Source organism: Leuresthes tenuis, unplaced genomic scaffold (genome assembly GCF_036924035.1).
Source record: "Leuresthes tenuis unplaced genomic scaffold, fLeuTen1.0.hap1 SCAF_10, whole genome shotgun sequence".
In the NCBI taxonomy this organism is placed as follows: domain Eukaryota; kingdom Metazoa; phylum Chordata; class Actinopteri; order Atheriniformes; family Atherinopsidae; genus Leuresthes; species Leuresthes tenuis.
Genome location: NW_027325364.1, coordinates 2401171 through 2424404, shown reverse-complemented (window position 1 = coordinate 2424404; position 23234 = coordinate 2401171). Strand labels below are relative to the sequence as shown.

Here is a 23234-nt window from a genome sequence, read left to right as displayed (position 1 = left end):
TTTAATAGATGGTTTAGACAACTGAGCTTTTTTTGACCTGATTACATTAATCCAAGGTGGAGCACAGACTCAGGATAGGGAAACACATGTAGCCCCCCCCCCCCCCCCCCGGCCAAACCATTTAGTCTGCTGGAGTTAACCAGCAGCTACATTTACTTCATTGTCCTTTAAGTTCTGGGTCTCTTCATCACAGGTGGAGTCTGCAGCATGTCTGATGCTGTGGACTGTGTGAAGAAACCTTAAAGGCATTCTGCTGCTTTAACCCCCCCTGTGGAAGATCATGGTGCCTGTAAATACAGCCGAATTAAGTTTGAATGCCGATTTTGGCAGATGATTCTGCGGTTAGAAAATCAGGATTTTATTAGAGCTACTCATTGGACCTAAAATCACATAAAAAACTGAATCCGAGAAGGAAAAAGTAGGATTTTCTCACCGTTAAAAACCCACAGTGAGCACTTCCCGCAGAATAGCCCATTTTATCGTTTGTTGACGACAATATTCAGGAAAAAGCATGACCTAAATGTCTGGTTTTACTTGGCCTCCCAACACAATTTAAAACTGGTATATAGTTTGAAGTCCGCACTTTCAAAGCAAGTTGAAACGGAGACTCAGCGTGGCTGCGTCTCGCTGCTGCGTCTCGCTGCTGCGTCACGCTGCTGCGTCACGCTGCTGCGTCACGGTGCTGCGTCACCGTAAATCGGTCAGGTGATTTGGATGCGCCGGTGTAGGTACCAGATCTGCTCAGATCTGCTCTGGGCCCTGCGCCTATTGGCTGGACGTTGGCTCGATGACGTAAGGGAATGTGATTGGTCCGGACAACTTACTGAAGAGGTAAAAAAAACAACCTGTTGAAGTCGTTTTCGCGGCTCTTCGTAGGAAACGTGGACGGCTTTTACAAAGAAATCCAGCTTTATCTTTCGAAAGGGACTTCACCCCGAGCACATCTGATTCTTATGAAATGGGACGCAATGTAGTTTGTAATAAAGTTTATATTAAATAACCTCATATTGGCAAAAAATACTTCATTCATAAAATGTAAATAGTGGGGTTAATGTAAACCCAAACAGGCGCAGGGCCCCGAGCAGATCTGGTACCACACCGGCACGCCCGTGGTCCAACGTGCACTTTACATCGGGCACGTCAGGTGCGTTTAAGTGCGAACAGTCTCTCCACCAGAGTGTTGGAGCCGCTGTGAAACCACAGCTTAACAATATGAGCACGAATGGCTCAGTTTGAACGTTTTGCAAACAGTAGCAACTATTGCTGCAGTTAGCCTAAAATTTACAGGTTTCATGAGCTACTGTGGGTTATAAATTGTTCTTTTTTGCACCAGTTTTCTGTTAATTGCAGGGTTGACACCCAAAGCAGTCACAGTCTGCAGCCTTATTGGCTGCAGTAGTTTCCCATCTCTTCCAGTTGCATCTTTTTCTTCGGTCCACAGATGAAGGGAAATTGTTGGCCTACAGCTGTACTGTCGGTGAAAACTGAATATAAATGAGCTAACGGGAAAATGCTTTACCTAAGCCAGCGTCTGAGCTTGAAATGAATTCAACCTGTGAGATTATTTTTTCCCCTCTGAGCAGCTTTGCCTCTTTGAAATTTTGCATATTTTCACATGCAATTTTCTGGCTCAAGATGAGCGCGCACCTGGCAATTTTCCAACATGTGACTGAAACTCAAATACTTTAATAGAATGTGAGGGTGATTAAGTTTGCGAGAGGAAGAAATAAATCAGCCTTTGTGTTTTTGGTCTGATTGCCTGACAAAATGTGTCTGAGCTCTAGAAACAACTGTTAAGCTGTTGAGTTTGAATCTTCCATGTGTGCACGGAGCAAAACTCCAATCTGCACATTGCAGCTCTTACATAAGCCAGAGAAAACAAAAGTTCTGCTTCTCTTGGGAAAGATAAATTCCATCGGTGTTAAGCGGTCAGAAACAAGAGTAAAAGGTGCAACTGGAGCCTCTCGGCTTATTGGAAATGTCCCTTGAGTTTAAATAACATCGAGACCAAAAGGATGAAATAAAATGTTTCCTAAAGCAGTGAGATGCCATAAAACCTCCTGAAACCCGATCACCAGAAGTGGAATCTGATCAATGAGCCATACTTTATACTGACTGATCAATACTCTGAGACAGGAACCTAAACTCAGATACAGACACAGTCTAACTGTCTTTGAGTTTATAACCAGAAACTGTGCTGAATATAAGTGCAATATAGGGTCACAGATGAGGCCAGAATAAAAAAGCTACGGTCCTGATCGGGTCCATCACCCTCAAATTAAATATGAGCAGCTGTTTGTCACGTAAAAGTCTTTTTTCTGTGTTCCACGGTGAATAAAATATTGGTTAAATTGGTATATTTGTGAATTATTGCACTCCATTCACTACTTTTTTTGGAATCGGGGTTGTTGATCTGAGATTGCATTTATCTCCAGTTCATTTTAGGACCTTTTAGAAGCTGCAGCCAATCGCAGCTCGGCTCATTGTCACGTGTCGTCACATAAAAACTAATCGGTCATATAAGACGGGTACATCTCTGCCCTAAGAACGGTGTTTTGGCATCAGATGACTCGCGCATCGTGTCCATAACCACATTACAAATGCCAGTCGCTTCGCCTGTTTCCTCGAACGTTGCTCAGTAATCCTGAATGAAACTCAACACTTCCCCCAGAATTTTCACAGTGAAGGTGTTGCAAGTTTCCCTTTTTAGGTATGTGCAAAGATCTGAGGAGCCCAGCAGAAGGCACGTCTATGGGAGGGAGAATGTTATTTCTGTTCAATCAGATCGTACCCCTGAAGTGTCCATAAGTGAGTCAGTTCTGTATAAAAATTAGCTTTAATGAATTTACGATACAGGGCATGTGGAGCAGATAATTGTACCCCAGCCAGTGTTTTTAATCCGATCTTGCTTTGCACTTAATTATATTATTACTCCAGGTAGCATCATCATTTTTTTCTAATAATTTGATTTTAATCCAGACAGATTGTGCCTTTAAAAAAGGAAATTTATTTACTCAATATTTCTATTAAAAAAACTATTTAGATAATAGTAAGACCATGTAGAAGGGAACAGAAATATCACCAGAATCTGCTGCTGCCTCGTGGATTTATGGAGGTATGCAGCGAGTTTCAGCTCCCTGGCTGTACTCTTTCTGCTCTCATTCTACAGTTTTCAACCAAGTTTGAGGCTATTTATGGAGAAAATCTGTAAACCTGCTCTGTTCCAGGCAGAGACGCCAGACAAAGAGCGTGTGTAGCGCTGCCAGATATTTCCCTCAGGAGTTGAGGTCAAAGAGATTGAAAACTGCAGTAAATATTCACCAGGTGGTCACAAAAAATGGGTTGTCTTGCATGTGTAAATTCACAAGCAGCGTTTAATTGGATTTGGTTCATTCATAGCTCTCAGAGTCATTTTCAGCCAGAGCTGGAAGCTAAAAAAAGTTTGAAAAAGTTCCCACAGACGAGATGAACAACAATCAGGAGAACTGTGTCCAGACCTCTGAATCCTGCTATTATCAGTATCATCTGCCACTGAGACATGAAACATCCAGTCCAATGAGCTTCATGAGGGAGCTAACAGCACCTTTATTAACTTGTCCATGTGGGATAAAACGGACTGAAAGCATCTGTGTTCACATGATCTTAGAAATAATAGAATTACTGTTTTAGCCAGACTAAATCCAGCGTCTTAAAACACATGTAAACATGTTAGTCTGACTGAAATCAAACTGAATTTGGACTGAGACACCCATTTGGAAGTGGAATTACTCCTTCCTGAGGCTAACTCCACCCTTCGGGTCCCATCCTGGACATTTGACTCAAAAATACGAGCAGAAGCCAGAACAGGGGAGAAGAAGAGGCCGATAACAGCAGAGAATAACCAAAAGGGGTGGCGTTTCATTTCATTTGTGTGCAGCATGTGTGAAGCGTACAGGAGCCAGTTTGTTGCCTGCTAAATTGTTTCTGTTCCTGGGGTGTCAGGTGAAATCTCATCACTGCAGAATCGGACATACTTTGGCCAAGAGATCGATTCCCCTCCGCTACATAAACATTGGATAAATGGCTCGTCGAGCAGTAACCTGAGCTCCATGTGACTGTGCCTGTAAATGATCTTTTAGATGCTAATCGGCTAAATAAGGGAATATATGAACTGTTTTTGCCTTGCTCTACTCTACTCTGCCAAAACTCTGGCAAAACAGCTGTGTTGGCATCTGTGTTGACTTAAAATTAGGTTAGAATAGTCCACAGAAATGAATCCAGAGTTGAGGAAAAGTCAGACTAAGGATGGAAACAAAGTCCAGCAAATTCTGTCTGATATCCCACAATTTAGCAGCTAATCGAGTATTTCCATCAGGAGATGCCAGAGAGCAGAAACAGAGCTAAATAAAGTTAATTTATGCAGTTATATGCAGTATATATGGAAGGTCGACACAAATCTAGTGTTTCTGTTGGTCCATTCGGCCACATTTCCATGTCCATGGTTAGAAATCGTAAGATTGTGACGCATCTTTAGACTCGAGAAGCATGAAGTGAAGGGAAATGTGACCCTCTGAGAGCAATATGTGGATCTTTAATCACGTAGACCACTGATTTCAACCCCAAACGTGGCCTTTTAACTCCTAACCCACGGACTTTGATGCTTTCTTCTTTTAAAAAAAAAAAAAGAAGGTAGATCCAATATTTTCCTTTCAGTTTTACTCATTGATGCCTCTGTGGAGGTTTAGCTTAAATAAATGAATAAATCTTAAGATTTATCTGTAGAAAAAGCCATTACATGTACTGTAGAAAACAATAATGAATGCATGAATGATGCAGATGTTGAGAAGCGCATCTTAATGGCCTCCCCCAACCTGCCATTGACTATTATGGCTGTGAAATGCACAAAAGGACCCCTGGAAACCCAGCGTTTGATGCATCCTTTGCAACAGGCAGAAGGAGGTAATGAAAACACAACTTTCACATGAACATTATGAAGATTATTCAGCAGCTCAGTTACACACTGTTCAGCGTTCAGAGGTGGAAACGATCTGTTGTTTAGCTCACAGTTTCTTTATGTGTAAGGCTGCATCTCTTTACCGTGGGCTTCCCTATCAGTGGTGTGGTAGCAAAACGTGTGACACTTAACTTTGCACATTATCTGGCACTTTACCCTGAGTCTATTGCAAACTGGGAAGGTGGTGAAGTGCCATCAAAACAACGTGTAACAGTGAATTTAATTAGATTAAGCTTATTCAGACCAGACTTTAGTGAAGTTAGCATTAAACTGGAAAAGAGAAGAACATGTTCAGAGTCATGGACTTACAACATCTGCTGTGCTGAGTTATGTCGGTCCATGTGCCGTTGGGTAAACACTTCCTGACCTTGGGTCCTACGATCACCCGGTTTCCTCTGCAGATATACTCGATCTCGTAATCCACAGGCAGGATTTGCACACTGCGGATCTGTGGAGGAAGCAGGGAGAGTCGGTATTTATGGCTGTGATTGATGCATGTTTTACTTCGATTCCCTCTTCTTTTTGTGTCACAGCAGTAACCTCTGGAGCAATAACCCTCTTCCAGGAAAAAAGAAACACTTTGGGGCAAAATGTCCTGAACTGATGTGCTGTCACAGTCGTAATTACATTTTTGCATGCTTGTGAGAGGAAGGAAAGAAGCGATGCTTGAAGCTTGGGTTTCATCTTGTGTCACCGTGCCTCGCTCATACATGCAGGCCGACATTTGAGCTCCACAGGTTTCAGTCGTTCAACCTTCATCAGCTTCTCTAATTCAAGTTTGAAGAGAGTGAATTTACAATTTTACGGTTTGGTTTCCATCGTTAGAGTTAAAAAGGCGGAGATGATTCTGAAGATAGTTTACTTCTGAAGCAGATCTGTTATAACATCAGGTTCCACAGGACATATTTGTTGCCTTGTTGCTGCTTTAAGCCGGGATGACACTAAAAAAAGTAATCAATCTCAGACACCTGCAGCAGCTTCCTGCAGGGTCGTCTGGAGGCGCAGGCATGTTTGTTTGTGCTTTACAGCGTATGCCTTTTCAAAATGTCAGAAATTAAGGTTTTATTTCTCAGATTTACTGTTTTTTCTCTCTGTGACTGCCTGCAATCTGCCTTTGTGCTGCCTGTCAGAGCAGGGATGGCTCAGATTGAAGGCCTTGTTTACACACAGCTACTGAAAACAGATGTTAGCGGATCATTTAAAAATTATTTTTTCCTGTGTGTGAAACCAGGTGACCTTGAAAAGGAGGGCGATGTAATCTGTAAAACTAGCAGGTTTTTGGCACCAGAGCTGAACGTGTTCAGGAATGTTAGATCCTTGCACGTCTCTATAGAAAGACGAGGAAAAGCCCGACTTCTATTTTTGTGTTTTACTTCAGGGAAGAATGAGTTCTGGTGACTAAGTTCAAAGCGAAGGGAGCTGACCAGTTTATTTCACCTCTGGATCGGTGAGAACAAGCCAAATATTGTTCTGAGTTGCTGTGAAGATCCCAAAGTTTCCAAAAGCACCATTTTAGTCAGGTTAAATGTGGGAGAATTAGGCGTAAAATGATGCAGGCGACATTAAGATAGATGGCTCCAAAGCTGCAGTTGTATTAACTCGACGGTTTTCCAACTTTTAATGGGAAACTGAGGAAAAATCCTGCCTCGCTGTCCAGATGGAAGCTCATTTCACCAGGACTGCAGTGAAGAAAATGATCTCCACCTTAAGATTTAGTTAAAAAAAAAGCAGGAACAGCACAATTTGTTTGGTGCCTAAAAATATTATGTGGTTCAAATCAATTCAGCAGAGGTGGAGTCCTAAATTTGGCTCATGTACAGCTTCTAGTCTTTCCTCCATCTCTCATCATGCAGCTTGTAGCGTCAGAAGTTTCCGAAGCGGCTGCAGTCCACAGGGTTTTCCTCCACAGAAGACACAACACCGGCTGAGCAACCAGCTCAGCATGCATGTTGGTGATGTGTCTGTTTGAGAAAAGTGACTGTGAGCTTTGTTTGGATCACGCTTGACGTGGATCAGAGGGACAGCTGGATGTCATGGTGTCAGTGGGGGATCCTGCACAGCCAACATCTTTTTTTACAACCACTTCATTAACACCAAACCATGCAGCTCATTGATATCCTTAAGCATCCAATTCAGTTTTTTCTGCTTAAAACCTGCTTAAATACTTAAAATACTACAATTTATAACACATCTAATCTTCTCTCTGTCACAGTTTTACCACTGAAGCACATATCATCCCTTATAAAATAACCCTTTCAGAATGTACTCATCCTCAGGAGCTACTCAAATAAAAGATTTCCCCTTATTTTTCTTGATGTTAACAACCAGCAAATCCTCACCCTCAGCTCCTGTTGATACTGCAGCTGAACCCAATCATCTCTTCCAAAGAAATGCAAACTGGAGATTCAACCTGCTGTTGGACAAAGAGCCGATTCCTGCTCATGTGACAGGTTGAAATTATTAAAATATTTAAAGTGTTTCATACACAGATTAAAAGATACATGTTTAAAAGGTCAAGAGTAGAGTTTATAGAAAGTTAAAAGCAACAGTTAGAAAATATTCATTGTATAGCTATTATTTTGTTACGGTTGACTAAAAATGTTAATACGGTACTAAAAGTATGAATACTGCGTGCACTAATTGCAATTTATTGAGAGTTTGATGGTTTGCGGATCGGTTAATTTTGACTGGCAGAGAGCTTTGTGTTTTGCGCAGAAAAGCCTGTGTGTTCGTTAGAATAAAGTGAAAATGGAGTAAAGACGTCGGCTGCGTCTTTGTCCTTCATGTAGCTCAAACGTTTCCACGTACCTCTCCCAAACCGTCGGAGCTTATGTTTTTGTAGATATTAAAACACATCTAATCTTCTCTCTGTCACAGTTTTACCACTGAAGCACATATCATCCCTTATAAAATAACCCTTTCAGAATGTACTCATCCTCAGGAGCTACTCAAATAAAAGATTTCCCCTTATTTTTCTTGATGTTAACAACCAGCAAATCCTCACCCTCAGCTCCTGTTGATACTGCAGCTGAACCCAATCATCTCTTCCAAAGAAATGCAAACTGGAGATTCAACCTGCTGTTGGACAAAGAGCCGATTCCTGCGGGGCCAGAGTCCGCTTCGGCCCTTCAGCGTCTGTGGATAAGTCTGTGGTGGTCAGTGCCTGCTGGAGCTCAACAGTCTGATCCAGAGGGCTGGTGCAAGTTGTCAAAACTCTTTCCTTCTTCAGGTTAAAGCATTTTCAGAACTTTTTCAGTCCATTATTACTGTCAGAGCTGGTTAGTGTGAACATTACTTCAGTGCTTTGTTCCCATTTACATTTTAGTGTAATGTAGTCTTTCAAAATGCCTGTTTTTTCCTAATCAAAAGGTTAAATCTGTCCATTTAGTCCACTGCTTGTTATTTCCAACATTGCTCACAAACGATTAAACCAGCAGAAACAACAAGCTAAAGCACAGAAAACACTTAGACGGTACATTTCCTCCTCAGTCAGCAGCACCTGACACAGAACAACACAAACCTACTGAGCTGTTTGCTCTCAGAAGCAAAAAAAAAAAACAGGAAACAGCACTCAGAGGTCGGAGGAGCAGTTCATTTTACTTCCTTCATCCCTTTTAATCCACCTCTCTTCTCAAGGTCGGTTTCAAACTTTGCTCACATCGTCTCTCGCTGTTATTTTACGTAAACACAGCACTTAGACCTACTGTTAATGGCTTGACACGATCAGCATGTCAGCACAGGCCTGCAGGAAGGTGCCAGATAGTCAGAGCTGGAGTGAATTCAGCTGAAGTGATCTTCCTCTCTTCAGCCCTTTCACAGCGAGAACAAACAGTTTTCTCACACTTCTTCGGAGCAATCTGGCTAATCTTTGCAGGACTTTAGACCTCAGTGAAGATGCAAAGAAAAGAGTCCCTTGAGCATAAAATTTGGAAATGCATTTGATGATGTGATAATAGGCCCGACTTGGACACAAATTCCTGAAGACCCAGACCTTTGCACCTTGTGAATTGCCTTTTATTTGTCACACCTCAGCTCACTGCGAGAATAATCTTGGATAGCTGATAACTGATCTGTAAAGCTGGGCTCACACCAAACGATTTCCACAGTCCCAGACTAAAAACTGAGTCTTTAGGAGTCTAACTGGAGTCTTTTGGAGTCTAACTGGAGCCTTTAGGAGTCTAACTGGAGTCTAACTGGAGTCTAACTGGAGTCTAACTGGAGTCTTTAGGAGTCTAACTGGAGTCTAACTGGAGTCTTTAGGAGTCCAACTGGAGTCTTTAGGAGTCTAACTGGAGCCTTTAGTAGTCTAACTGGAGTCTTTAGGAGTCCAACTGGAGTCTTTAGGAGTCCAACTGGAGTCTAACTGGAGTCTTTAGGAGTCTAACTGGAGTCTAACTGGAGTCTTTAGGAGTCCAACTGGAGTCTTTAGGAGTCCAACTGGAGTCTTTAGGAGTCTAACTGGAGTCTTTAGGAGTCTAACTGGAGTCTAACTGGAGTCTTTAGGAGTCCAACTGGAGTCTTTAGGAGTCTTTATGAGTCTAACTGGAGTCTTTTGGAGTCTAACTGGAGTCTTTAGGAGTCCAACTGGAGTCTTTAGGAGTCTAACTGGAGCCTTTATGAGTCTAACTGGAGTCTTTATGAGTCTAACTGGAGTCTTTTGGAGTCTAACTGGAGTCTTTAGGAGTCCAACTGGAGTCTTTAGGAGTCTAACTGGAGCCTTTAGGAGTCTAACTGGAGTCTTTAGGAGTCCAACTGGAGTCTTTTGGAGTCCAACTGGAGTCTAACTGGAGTCTTTAGGAGTCCAACTGGAGTCTTTAGGAGTCTAACTGGAGTCTAACTGGAGTCTAACTGGAGTCTTTAGGAGTCTAACTGGAGTCTTTAGAAGTCTAACTGGAGTCTTTAGGAGTCTAACTGGAGCCTTTAGGAGTCTAACTGGAGTCTAACTGGAGTCTTCAGGAGTCTAAGTGGAGTCTTTAGAAGTCTAACTGGAGTCTTTTGGAGTCTAACTGGAGTCTTTTGGAGTCTAACTGGAGTCTAACTGGAGTCTTCAGGAGTCTAAGTGGAGTCTTTAGAAGTCTAACTGGAGTCTTTTGGAGTCTAACTGGAGTCTTTAGGAGTCTAACTGGAGTCTTTAGGAGTCTAACTGGAGCCTTTAGGAGTCTAACTGGAGTCTTTTGGAGTCTAACTGGAGTCTAACTGGAGTCTTTAGGAGTCTAAGTGGAGTCTTTAGAAGTCTAACTGGAGTCTTCAGGAGTCTAAGTGGAGTCTTTAGGAGTCTAACTGGAGTCTAACTGGAGTCTAACTGGAGTCTAACTGGAGTCTAACTGGAGTCTTTAGGAGTCTAAGTGGAGTCTTTAGGAGTCTAACTGGAGTCTTTTGGAGTCTAACTGGAGTCTTTAGGAGTCTAACTGGAGCCTTTAGGAGTCTAACTGGAGTCTTTTGGAGTCTAACTGGAGTCTTTAGGAGTCTAAGTGGAGTCTTTAGAAGTCTAACTGGAGTCTTCAGGAGTCTAAGTGGAGTCTTTAGGAGTCTAACTGGAGTCTAACTGGAGTCTAACTGGAGTCTAACTGGAGTCTTCAGGAGTCTAAGTGGAGTCTTTAGGAGTCTAACTGGAGTCTCGGCGCGCTCCCGTCATCTCGATCGTTAAGTTTAAGGCGGTAATCCGCAGTCTGCGATCGCGTTTCATACCAGTCTCTCCCCAGTCTTAGGCTGATATCAAACGTGTTTAATATCATCGCAGGTCGCAGTGACGTAAACCAATCAACAGCCAATAGATGAGCTCTGACAGCATCAGAAACAGGAAAGCAGACAGTCAATAACAAACATGTCGGCGGACGTAGAAGAACGAGAAAATTAACTGTCCGTGCCCATATTCTGTGGCATTTTCTCTTCTTTTTGTTGGGTTTTTCACTACAAACCACTGCACAAAAAGCTGCTTCTCCTCCATTTGTGTAAAACTTCTGCTGAGCATGATGGGAAAAAAATCTAAAAAATCTAGTTGTAGGCTTGTAAATAGTGACCCTACAAGATTCAGTGTTTGTAAAAGCTTTAGTCTGGGACTAAAAACTCTAAACACGAGTCTTTAGATGTGAGCTGACAGTCTTTCAGAGTCTTTTCTAAGTCTTTTCAAAGTCTTCTGGTGTGTCGGGAGCATTTTACTCTGTGGAGCCTGGGGTGTGGGGATTAAGGACTGAAATAGTGTCTGAAGTCGAAACTTTCCTTTCACCAATAAACAGTTGTTTTAGTGCAAGTGTCGTCTCTTCAAACAACTGCAGTTTGCCACCACTCGCATGCATTATTAATGGCATTACTGCGGGATTTAGTCATTAGCTTTAAAAAGAATCCCTCCTTGCATGAAGCAGGAATCATCTGAACTGCCTTCTCTGTACCTGTTCTTGTGTCAGGCCTCTGTAGCGTATCCCCCCATCTCTCGGAGGCCGGATGATGGCACAGCCTGAACAGAAAGGAATGGAGATGGAATGACATTATGAGGACAGAGGGATTAATGTCCAGATAATGTAGATATATCACAGCCACATGAAGTCTTATGGGCTTGACTGAGCGCTGCCTCGTTTCATTCGGGTCACAGTCTCTGCAGAGCTCCTGCTGTCCATTAATGCACATTGTAAACAGACACTCATAGACCGATTCCTGCACATGCCCCGTCACGAACATGCACAAATTACCTCCAGCTGATGAATTATGTATGGGCACAACAAGAGCCGGGAGAGCGTAGAGGATCATCAGAAACAATAGCGGTGCCATTTCTGGATCTGAAAGAGAGGAAATACGGAGAGGTTTTAAACGAGTGAGCGTGGCAGGGGAAATTAGGGAAGAGGAGACAAAGAGAAGGGTTAGAGAAAAAACAATATATCAGTATTAACGCTCCGCTCGCTGTCCACAGACGCAGTCATTTTCAATTTACTGCGTCAACTTTTTGGCAAAAGAAAAATCCCTTTTCAACATGCCAGACTGTGCACAGAATGAATGAGCTGCATGGGGAGTCCACTTTCCTTCTCTCCACCTCTGCAGACAGCTCAGGCTGACGTGATGCTCGGCTCTTCTACCAGCAGGGACCCTATATACAGGGTCTGTGCTCGGGTTTTGATGGGTGGAAGCTGATATTTCGCCCCCCTATAGAAGGATTTCATGAAAAACAAACTTTCCTTCAGGTCAAAAAAGAGAAAAATATGGGAGAGACGTGGTGGAGTGTTGCTACAGGAGCTGCAGGGACACCGAGTCTTTCCTAGAATTACTAATGGGCCTGAGGAGTCCTGTTTTAACAGTAATCGTGTTAAACTGCGAGTTAATCATACTGACAGATTTCCTCATGAGTGGATCCTGGCTAATTCTCCACAAGCCGGTGATGTGATAAAACAGCTCCCAACTTATTAATATTTCCTTAAACATTAGTTCTTATTTCTGTAAGTAGGTTTTTCCCTCATAGCGTCAGAATTGTCGTGATTTAGCCTTTTTGTGTCGCCTCTAATAAAAAGGAGCACGAGCCTGAGGGGTTTGTTGGAGTCTCCACTTCCTAACCCTGACACTTTCTGACAGATAATTGTTTTGGGCCTCTTTCACAGACTGAAGGCAGTTAGAGCTGCAGCTCAGTCTTCAGACACAGTAAACCAATGCCATCTACACTGACTCTCAGTTTGAATCCCACCTCACAGGGCATTCTTTCATGGCCCTTTATCTTCGTTAAATACACCACATTTTGCCTTTTTGTCTCCTCGTCTCTCTCCCTGAGGTTGCTGGAAACTTGAGTGTTATGACTGACGACCAGCTCTCAGTATGTCACCCAGCTCATGGTTACCTCCCCCAGCATGCACACCGAAGCCCCTTTACATGGTGTTTGATCAACCAAAAAGGACACATGTCACTCCATTACTTATTTAACTCAAACTGTCTGCCTGAATCAGAGACCGGCTGCTCTCTAAACACGTCTACCACACCTAACTCACACTTACTTTGCACTTCTTCCACAAAGATCTCGCCCCATAACCCCCAGGACCCAACAGATCTGTCACTCATGGGACTGGATAGTGTAGTTATATGATTACCACCTTTTATGTGGCGATCTGGGTTCAAATCCCCTGCTTGAAAGGTACTGTCTCCAGTAGGGGTCCTTAGGAAAGACCCCCTTACCCTATCTGCCTATCTGTAAGTCGCTTTGGATAAAAGCTTCTGATAAATGCATAAACATGAACATAAACATGAACATGTGCATGTGCCAGACACTGCTGGACCTCCTCAGCAGCACTTTGTGCAAACCCTGACTGGTCAGAGCTCATCCTGCAGCTTAAGGGGAACCATATCTATTGGAGAGTAGTCATAATGTTATGGCTCATAACTCTGTGGATGCATACAAAAAGTCAACCAAATAATAATAATAAAAGGACTTTTACTGTTTTCTTACAACAACAGCACCCAAAGAGTGCATCAAACCACACTTAAGTACAACTTGGCACCAACAACTTGGACTTCCTAGCATTGTATGAAGCTAGCTTTTGTATTTTTTAGCTTTTTATTCAAGTTGTTTGCCTCACATTGAGATTTAAAGTTTTAACAGACGATGGGTCCTCAGGCAGCTCTCTCACTCAGTTTGGACAGAGCTTTTGGTCTCTTACGCTTGGAGCAGCTAACGTAGCCTGCAGCTAGGGCTGCAGAGGTCTGACAGGCTCCGCACTCAGCCTGATCTTTTTCACTTGCATTAATTTATCAGACTTGGCAGCTCAGGAACACAGAAAGGGGGTTATACAACTTTCTCACACATGCAGCATATCTGTACCTGCAACCAGGCTACGACGTGTGAAATCCACGTTCTTCTTCTTCAAATGAAGTGTGACTTAATAATCAAATCAATCAGATATTGTCCTGTTAGAGGGGCTGGCTATTAGATAATCATAATCCTACTCGAGCTGAACAAAGCCTCCATGAACATACCAGCAAAATTTCAACTGAATGAACAATAAACACAGAAAACACGGCTGCTCGTTTGCAGTTTGGAATAATAAATGTTGCCTATGAGGGTGCCACACATGCAAAACAAAATCCCCTCCATAAACTCTCACTTAAAAAGCCAGTATGGGTGGATTGGAGGGTGTTTTTCGGATGGGTTTGGGGGCTATAACAAAGCACCACAGTGAGGAAGACAGATGGCTGCAAGGCCAGCCTGTGGAAGACAGACAAACTCAGCTGGATACTTCATTAGCATTATCCAGAGTATTTTTAGAGTTCCCTGACAAGAGGTGTGCAGGAGGTAGACACCACCAGAGACTGAGTGTTACATGTGTGTTTGCTGTGTTCTGTCCTGTTTGTGAAGGAGGGAAGAGAAACAGGGAAAATAGAAGAGGAAGAGGAACAGCCCAACAAGAGTCATTAATAACAGGATCTCATACTGGGCCACACAACAGCAAACTACAGCACTGTGTGGAAGTCTAAAGCCAGTCCTCGTTTCTTTCTGTTTCCTCCCAAGCAGCGAAGCTTTCTTTAATCTTTAAAGTGTCCTGATCAACAGTTCTGCAGCTTTCTGAAGCTCTTTCACAGTTTTTCTTTGGACATTTTGTGCTTTTTCACCCATTTTCAGTCCTTGTTCCTGAGCATTTTCTGTCTTTTTTCTTTGTTCAGCCACTGAACTCTGACCTCTGACCCATTCAGGCAGAAAAAAGGCTCCTAACTCAAGGGATGAACCAGTGTTGTGTCGACACAGAACAGACAACTTAGCAAAGAAGCCATTTTAAACTGGATCTTTAGGCACTTTGTCACAAAGACACATCATTTGTTCCCATTTCTTTAGCTGCATCTATGAAAAACAGCAAAGATAACACAGTTTGACAGACAGAAAATAGGATTTCTGCAGCAACAAGGTGATTCCCAAAGAGCTATTAGCTGAAAACTTGGCATATCTCAGCATGGTGTGCAGTGTGTCCTTAAAACATTTGAGGAAACTGGACAAGTGGAGGACAAAAGAAGAAGTGTCAGGCCTAAAAAACTATCTACAGCAGATGAACAGGATCTGAAAGTGATGTCCTTAAGAAAGAGGAAAAAATCCAGCTGTGACCTGACAGGACCTGAGAGATGCATCTGGACCTTCAGCTGATCCATCTACTGTTGGCCCAAGCCTCATCAGAAATGGTCTCCATGGAAGGGTGGCTGTCAAGAAGCCGTTCTTAAGGAAGGGAAACAGGGAGAAAAGGCTGAGCTGTGCCAAATGACACAAGAAGTGGACTGAAAATCAGTGGCAACAGGTCTTATGGAGGGATGAATCCTCCCCAGAGCCCGGACCTCAACATTATTGAAGCAGTGTGGGATCATCTGACAGAGAACGGAACAAAAGGCAGCCCACATCCAAAGAAGAGCTTTGGGATGTCCTTCAAGAAGCCTGGAGAACTATTCCTGAAGACTCCTTAAAGAAATGACAGAAAGCTTGTCTCAGAGGGTTCAGGCTGAGTTGGAGAACCAGATATTCACTTTAAAGCTGCACAGAACTGCCTCAGATTCTGATTTATATTAATGTTTCAATAAATCACTGCAACTACTTCCTGTTTCCTTGAAAATATATGAAGAAATGAGGAGCAGATCCAGACTTCTGTTCATCACTGTGTTAGTGAGTGAGTGCTTGGATGGAGGCAGCCTAACCCACACGAAGCCAGCTCACTCCTCCAGCTGGAGCCGCAGTGGCGCTGAGCAGACAGGAGGAAAGCAGCCCGTCAACCAGCCTCAAGCTTGAAATGCAATTATGGCTTCAGCACCGCGTCCAGCGCCTTCGCCGCTCAGAAACGGCGCAGACCACCCAGCGTCCGTCCACCGCCAGTCCCACCTCTGATGCCCACTTCCTCGTGTGTTCAGAAAGCCGGAAGCTGCAGCTGGCAGAGCTGATCCGGTCCATTTCAGCACCACAAACAGAGCCCACGTTCAGAAGCACGTAGTGGCCGTTTTCCGGCAGGTCCTCGCGGGGTATAAACATTTAGGCGCAAATGCTGCTTTTAGTGCACAGCTGAGCACGAACTGCTGGTACGTGAGGGTCACAGGGAGGGTGCCACCAACCGTATGCTGCCGGTAGTTACTTGTCGGTTGTTGACAAGGGAATCCGTGATGGCCTGTGGAGGAAGGCCGACCATATTAACACCACCGCAGCCTCCATATGAGCGGAGCCCGAGAAAGCAAGCGGGCTGAACCGGATGCGTGATCTGCCGTGAAATCTCACCGTCCTTTTCCGAGAAATAAAAAGGTGAATGCAGACAGGATGCTCGAGGTTTCCAGCAAGAAGAAACTCAAAACAAATCAGGCCTGGCCGTGCTCATCGAATATGTATGCCTTTTGCATTCAGAATGAGACACCTGTCCAGATTATCCGCACTGGCAGCAGAGCATTTTCCCAATAAATGGGGTGTAAAATCATCGCGACTCGGAGCTATAGTAGCATCGAGCTCCTGAAGCAAAGCTGTAGCATGTGTACTTACTATTAGTTTGATGCGCTCAGCCAAGATAACAGTAAGTCCTCCGGGTGGGACCCGCCAAGGAAAGCCCGGTGTCGGATTATTTGGTAAAAAGATGCATCTTTGCAACGATTTGTATGGCTGTAATTTTTATGGCTATACAGTAAATGTGCAATCTGCTCCGTGCGTAAACAGAAGGTTACAAAAACAGGACGGATCTTATCCGGATTATTTCTATATATTGCAGTTACGCGTGGAAAAGACAACGAATGACAAAAAATCTACACAGTAAAAAAAAAAGATATACATGCACGGAACATAAACGCGTCCACAGAAACGACGAAACACCGATTCACCACTCTCCCCTCCTTTTTTCTCTCCCCCTCTACAATCTTGAGCTAATTCACGACGTCATGGAGACGCACGGTGCGTAACATCCCCCCCACCCCCCCTGAGCGAGCTCAGGCACGCCAAGGTCTGCGCCCACCACAGCAAAATATCATAATGAATCTAAAGAAGCGGCTTTGGACGGATGATAAGCCCGAGGATTTGTCCCGCTGTGGATAATTACATGGCGGCAGGAAGGCCGACGCTCGTGGAGGTGCAGATTCGGCGCCGTGGCTCCAGCAGACTTCTGTTAAGCCCTTTTCTCTTGAGCTCTCTGAAGCTTAAGTCAGCGAAGCAGCAATCATTTCCCCCCCCAACACTGGTCATCTACTCAATCAGAGCCCAGTGACTTGTTTCATCTTTTCTCTTCCATGTATTCGTGATCAGCATCCGGCTGCATTCTCACACACCTGCTGAATAATTGAAGGAAAGCAGAGACGGACATCACATCTCCCGCCCCCCCCCCCCACTGAAACACACCCAACAGTCAATTCCACTTCAGTCCCACAGACACCAAGAGCATAAATGTGCGAATTCCAGGAGGTATGATCTGTTTAATCAATTAAGTTTGATGCAATAACAGGAAACAGTGACATTCGGAGCAGTTCACAGGTGAGAGGATGGAGACATATTTAAGACATCAGAAGGTGGCACGTGGGTTTCAGTTAAACTGTGACAGCAATGATTTACATCTGCAGGCATTCAGAACACCTGCACAACAAAAAGATCACAACTATACATGTCAGTCTCTTCTAATAATTACATACATTTACATTTAAGTCATCTGACTTCACTGCTTTTGTATTTTAGAACCAAAATACAACATAAAATAACAAAAATAAAATCAGAACTCTTCAAGTGTGGTTGGGAACGGAGTCGGGTCAGTTGGATTACTCAGATTTATCCTTTAAAAAACCCATAAAAGGTCTAAATATAGCTTTAGAAACGAGTATAAGGAGAGCTGACCTTGCTCAGAGTCAAGGCACGATTCAAATTAGAGCTTTTTGTTTTTAAGGCCAACAGAAAGGGAGTGCTTCAATGTAAACAATATGCAAATAAGTCAAATGTGGAGCAAAAGCTTCTTCGGCCGAGCTTCACGTGCGCTCGTCCCTGCTGGGCGTGCACGCCGTCGGCCTGGACGCAGCGCTCTGCAGACTCAGGTCAGGAATGTTCCAAAAACAGGTTCTCTGCTGCCGAAAAGCAACGCCTTTCAGCAGGTTACAGACAGGAAAGGCATGAGAAGCCAGCTTCCTTCCCCTCTGCAGCGCCAGAGAAACGTTCCTGTCATGCTTCCCGACTGGATGAGCGCAGCGCGGTGCGTCCGCCACCTCCAAGCTACCGCCGACTGGAGGGGAAACGCGTGGATTGTGTTCGCCAGTCTCAGCCCAGAAGGGAGAAATTCTGCGCTCTCCTCACGCTTCCTTCATGCTAAATGAGTGAATATAGGCCTGAAATAACGAAAGCTGCAGATTCCAGTCGTGCTCTAGCAGCGTTAGCCGTGTTCTGCGTTATAATCATGTGTTGTCAGTCAGCGCACGTGTGCTCGTGCACGTTTTACAGCTGCAGTTCCCGTCCCTTTAAACGCTGCTCCCAGCAGCCGCCTCCTGACCTTCGACCTCACAAGCTGAAGCTTCGGTGGTGCTGCTTGTGGAATTGTTGCTGGCGCTCTTTGGCGGTGGTTTCCAGCAGCTTGTCTCTTTTATTCACCACCCCCCCCTTCTCCCCCTCGTCCCCCGTTACGCTCCCCACGTCGCTGAGGTCCCCGAGGTGCTCGATGGAGTCATATTTCTCCAAGTCGGAAGCGATGGTCTGCAGGCTGAAGACGGACAGGGAATCGGAGCCGGCCCGCTCCCTCTCCTTTTCATTCTCCGTCTCCTTGTATCGTTCCACCAGATCGATGGCAGCATCCACTCCATCTTTCCCCATCGAGCCGCCACCACAGGCTCCATCTTCCTCCTGGACTCTGGCGTCTGCCTCGGCCCCGACGGGAGGGCTCCGCCCCCCGCAGACGGTGGGGCGTCCTCCCCCGGCCGGGCCCCCCCCCCTCTGAGCGTGGATCTGCTCACTGATTTGCTCCAGGTTGCGCAGGGCGATGGAATAGCGGGTCTTCACTTTGGAGACTTGCTGTTCCAGCTGCAGCACTTTGGTTTTGTGCTCCTAGAGTCACACAAAGTCCACAGTAACCGTCACCACCTTTCATTTCATGCCAAGATAACATTCAGCTCAATGCATTGCAGCCTTTCTGCCATTTTACACAAACTGAAGCTAATTCTCCACATAAGACTGGCTCTTCCACGTGCTCCTCACACTAATTCTGCCGGGCTTTACCTCCAGTATGTAGTTGAACTGGGCCTTGAGCTCAAAGTAAGGTTTGGACTTAAGGATGGCTCTTTTCAGGGACTTCTGCAGCATCTGGACGCGAGCCTCGGCCTCCTGGCAGGCGTGCGTGACGCGCATGTGTTCCCTCTCGCTGCGCAGTCGCTCCTCCTCGGCCTCGTTCACCTGCCACACACACACACGCAGGCTGTGAGACGTGCACACACACGTGCACACGTCTTATTCAGAACAAAGAGAAGAGGCGGAGCTGTCACAGTGCAGCTACTGTGAGGTGCCGAATGTGCGCTTTGACGTGAAAAAGTGATAAAAAAGCTCAAATAAAGCTGAGAGAGAAGAACTGACCAAGTTTTAATTTTAGTTTATTTCGCTTTGTGCACATTATTTGTCACATAACCGTCTCCCGTGGATAAACCAATCTGACAGCCACTGCACACGCACTCTGGTGCCCTTTAAACTGCAGATTTTCTTTAATTCTATAAGGTCAACGCTTCCATCTACGCTTGCAGCTCCTCTGACTTCTCTCATCTAAAGTGTGTCAGTGTGGCACATAAACGTGCACAGCCTCAAATGTTCCAGACGTCTTGCAGATTGACCTTATTTCTGGCATGAAATACGTTCATCTACTCACTGAGAACAGTTTGGTGAAAGTCGGCGTCCTTCAGAAGATATTTAGATAACTGGAGATCCATATAACGGAGTGAACGGGGCTTAGAGGATGCAGCCTCTAAATAAGGCATTATCTGTCTTTATTTCACCAATACTTTAAGAAGAATGAATGAATGAACGTGTGCTATAGCTCTGTTAGCTCATAGCTGCTGTTATGTGGCTACTTGCAGCTAAAGGAGAGCTAACGGAGGGATTTCTACACAGGCACTCTACTGGGCCCACTTCATCCACACGCCCCCCTGCAGCACAGCTCATTCACTCCGGTAAGAACGTCCATCTTACTCAAAGTCGTCGTTCACGTTGTCAAAATCTGATAAATATCCTGCCATGTTGCACAAAACTATCAGCAGCAAACTCTGTGTGAAGTTAGCCGACTGTCACAGAGCACGGAGTGAATAAACTGTGCTGCAGGGGGGCGTGTGGATGAAGTGGTCCCAGTAGAGTGCCTGTGTAGAAATCCCTCCGTTAGCTCTCCTATAGCTGCAAGTAGCCACATAACAGCAGCTATGAGCTAACAGAGCTATAGCACACGTTCATTCATTCATTCTTCTTAAAGTATTGGTGAAATAAAGACAGATAATGCCTTATTTAGAGGCTGCATCCTCTAAGCCCCGTTCACTCCGTTATATGGATCTCCAGTTATCTAAATATCTTCTGAAGGATGCCGACTTTCACCAAACTGTTCTCGGTGAGCAGATGAACGTATTTCATGCCAGAAATAAGGTTTAAAAACACCGGCGTTCCCCTTTAAGCCTACCAATAGTAACCAGTTCAACAGGCAGCCATGTGTGCCTGGTCTTCTCCGTTACCTTGGAGGTGGCGTGGTTGAGCATCTCCTGCCAGGTGGGATCCAGAGTATTCTTGCCGTCAGCCATCAGGCCTTGCTCTGCAACATAAACCATCTCCCTGGCAGCGGTGTGCATAGAAACGGCTCTCTCATAGCTCAGAGCTGCCTTCTGGGTCTCCTGCTGTGCCTACGGAAAGCAGAAACTTTCACAGACTGCAGATGTAAAACGTGACATGAACACGACTCCACTGTCCAATCAGGCAGGTCTCAGTCTGCTGTTTGATTCAATATGAAGGTCATGATCAGGTCCATAAACCAAAGGAGGATCACTACTCTTTCATTCTCAAGATTTGTAGATTTAACGGTCATCATTAAGAGTTAAATCATCTAAAAATAAAGCATGAACTGTGAATAAAGCTCAAATCAGGGATTTAAACAAATCTCAACAGACTTTTGGTGTCAGATTTCACTTCCCTGTTCAGAAGTCTGTCATTTTTTTCCTTTTTACCTCTTTTGCGAGCCGCCGGGCTTCATAATATGGCCTGGCTTTATCTATGCAGCTACCAAGCTGAGAGCTGTGAGCATTCAGCTTCCTGGCAGACTCTGTGAGGATCTTCCGGTAGCCTGATCTGGCATCCTGGACAGTTAATACATGAAAATGACAAGATTAGATTCATCTGTATTGGAACAACTCATCATATTCCCACGAAGCAGAACAGCTGGAAGTGAAAAAATCCATTCAGTGAGAGCAAAACTACCGGCATTAATAATGTTTCTCATTATTAGAGCTCATATTACATTTACATATACTGAAAACAGAATTATCATATTGATTAGCAGCTTCTGGGTACAGACAGTGGTGGAGTGTCTTTTTTCCATATTTCTAGTGAACATCAAAGCATTTTTATTCAATCTGCACCTCGAGACAGAAAAATGTGTGTTTAAGCATGGGATGTTTGGTAGAAATGGTAGAAAACATGGAATATGAACACTGAAACTGTCCAAAACCTGAAGAAAAACTGTAATTAAACAGAAAAGGAGCTCCTTCTACAAGTCGAGACATATTATTCATATAAAATGGACTTTTGTGCTTGTTGGCTAATCAAGAATCGATCTGAACAGTAGTTTGTACTTACATCTAATTCCAGTTCTATTCTGTTGATTTCTGCACTGGCTTCATTGAGGTGCTCCAACTCTTCCTGTTGGAAAAAAATAGAAATATTCAATCATTAATAAAGAAAATAACATAAAAAAAACAATGTGTGTATCAGGAATTATCACTATATTCAAGTAGAATTTGGGCTAAAGTCGTTTGTACTGATAATGAATAAACTGATTCACAACAGAGTGAAACTGTGTGTTAATATAATCAGTTATGATCTGACAACCGGATTAGCACAGGTGATAATAAAATATCATGAACACAAAGCGACCTAAATATTTAACCAGCATGTTTACACTGGGCCTAATCCACAGTAATCCAGAATTACTCTCCAAGACGCTGCTAAGAGTCAAAAAACCCTGCCGGAATCTAACGTCCCCCCCCGGATAACAGAGGAGACAAAGGTCGGTTGTCGCACCTGGATCCGGGGGTCCAGCTCCTCTTCATAAGGACTGTGCAACTGCTCCCCGACGCCCTTTTGTTTTTCGCTTTCACCTTCCTCACAGGTGTCCCTGAGCGCCGGCTCCGCTGTTGTTTCGTTGGTTTCGGCAGCTTTGACCTCCTCCTCCCCGCCGGGAGTAACCTCCCTCCAGTCCGCGATATCCGACTCCCCGGAGCCCGCGGGGCTTTCACGCAAGTCGCCTGGCTCCATTCCAGGCCGCACGGTTTCGCAAACAGCGCCTTTAAGGTCGTAGCTCCCGCAGACGCCGCTTCTTTGCTTATGAGCCCGGTCCACTTAGCAGCGACCGGGGGTGGCTGAGCAGGGTAAATCACAAAATAATTCCAGTAATGCCGAGTGTTGAATTAGCAACAACTGCCATGTTACACCACACTGAAACCCAAGCCCACTGAGGCTAGCCTAGCCTAGCCTAGCCTAGCTTGCTAACGTGCTAAAGCCGTTAATAAGAACGTAACGGCTGCTTTATGGCGAAGAGGTGCGAATTAACAGCTACAATAAGATGCAAACTGGAAGGAGGTGTATCACTGTGACCCCCCTTCAAGTGCCTTTTGTCCCCCATCTCTTACCGGCACTTCATCACTATAGCTAGGCTAGCTAGCTCGCCGTTTCAGCCTCACCTCATCATCGTAACTGAAGTAAACAGACCGATACGTGCTTGAAGCGCTGCAGTATTTGAGCCAAGGCGGCCACCGTAGATATCCAGAACTATATCTGGCGTTTCGTTACTGCTGTAGTTTTCCCCATGTCGTTTCTCTTTAAAGTCCTCTCTTGACAAACTGTGTTCTAGCCCTTACTGAAGCTTTATGTTGGCAACGCTGAAGGAAATATTCCTACCAAGACTTCATCATTTAAAACAGTGGCCTGTGTTTGGTGTGCAATATTTTGACAGCACATCTCCACAAAATGAAGGCTCCGGGGCAAGTTGAAATAATGTGCGAGTTGTTTGACTGCACAAGTGGAACAAAACAGCTGAAACTATGTCCGTAATGTCATTTAGCATAG

At 44.5% G+C, this 23234-nt stretch overlaps 2 protein-coding genes across 2 annotated transcripts in view; both read right to left on the bottom strand.

Moving 5' to 3' along the window:
* gabbr1a (gamma-aminobutyric acid (GABA) B receptor, 1a) overlaps positions 1–16820 on the bottom strand; it is a 112083-nt gene extending 95263 nt beyond the window's left edge. Inside the window, exons 1-4 of the mRNA XM_072393537.1 lie at positions 16458–16820; positions 11680–11766; positions 11383–11447; positions 5303–5441 (exon numbers count right to left, since the gene is read on the bottom strand). Coding sequence (XP_072249638.1) covers positions 5303–5441; positions 11383–11447; positions 11680–11758 — 283 coding nt within the window. The 5' untranslated portion in view covers positions 11759–11766; positions 16458–16820. The remainder of the gene's footprint in view (positions 1–5302; positions 5442–11382; positions 11448–11679; positions 11767–16457) is intronic.
* A 522-nt stretch (positions 16821–17342) lies between these two features.
* On the bottom strand, positions 17343–22888 carry sh3bp5la (SH3-binding domain protein 5-like, a). The gene is made up of 6 exons (XM_072393526.1): positions 22191–22888; positions 21747–21809; positions 21119–21247; positions 20633–20797; positions 19149–19322; positions 17343–18977 (listed from the first exon to the last, which is right to left on the bottom strand). The coding sequence occupies exons 1-6, from the start codon at positions 22422–22424 to the stop codon at positions 18438–18440; spliced, it is 1305 nt and encodes a 434-aa protein (XP_072249627.1). The 5' UTR covers positions 22425–22888; the 3' UTR covers positions 17343–18437.
* Positions 22889–23234: the final 346 nt, after the last annotated feature.

What these genes read in the sequence shown, in the direction of transcription:
- sh3bp5la (XM_072393526.1), bottom strand. Translation starts at nt 22,424, where the DNA reads ATGGAGCCAGGCGACTTGCGTGAAAGCCCCGCGGGCTCCGGGGAGTCG. An exon ending in AGCTGGACCCCCGGATCCAG is followed by an intron (nt 21,810 to 22,190) that starts GTGCGACAACCG and finishes TTTTTCCAACAG; the next exon opens with GAAGAGTTGGAGCACCTCAA. An exon ending in GAATAGAACTGGAATTAGAT is followed by an intron (nt 21,248 to 21,746) that starts GTAAGTACAAAC and finishes TTAACTGTCCAG; the next exon opens with GATGCCAGATCAGGCTACCG.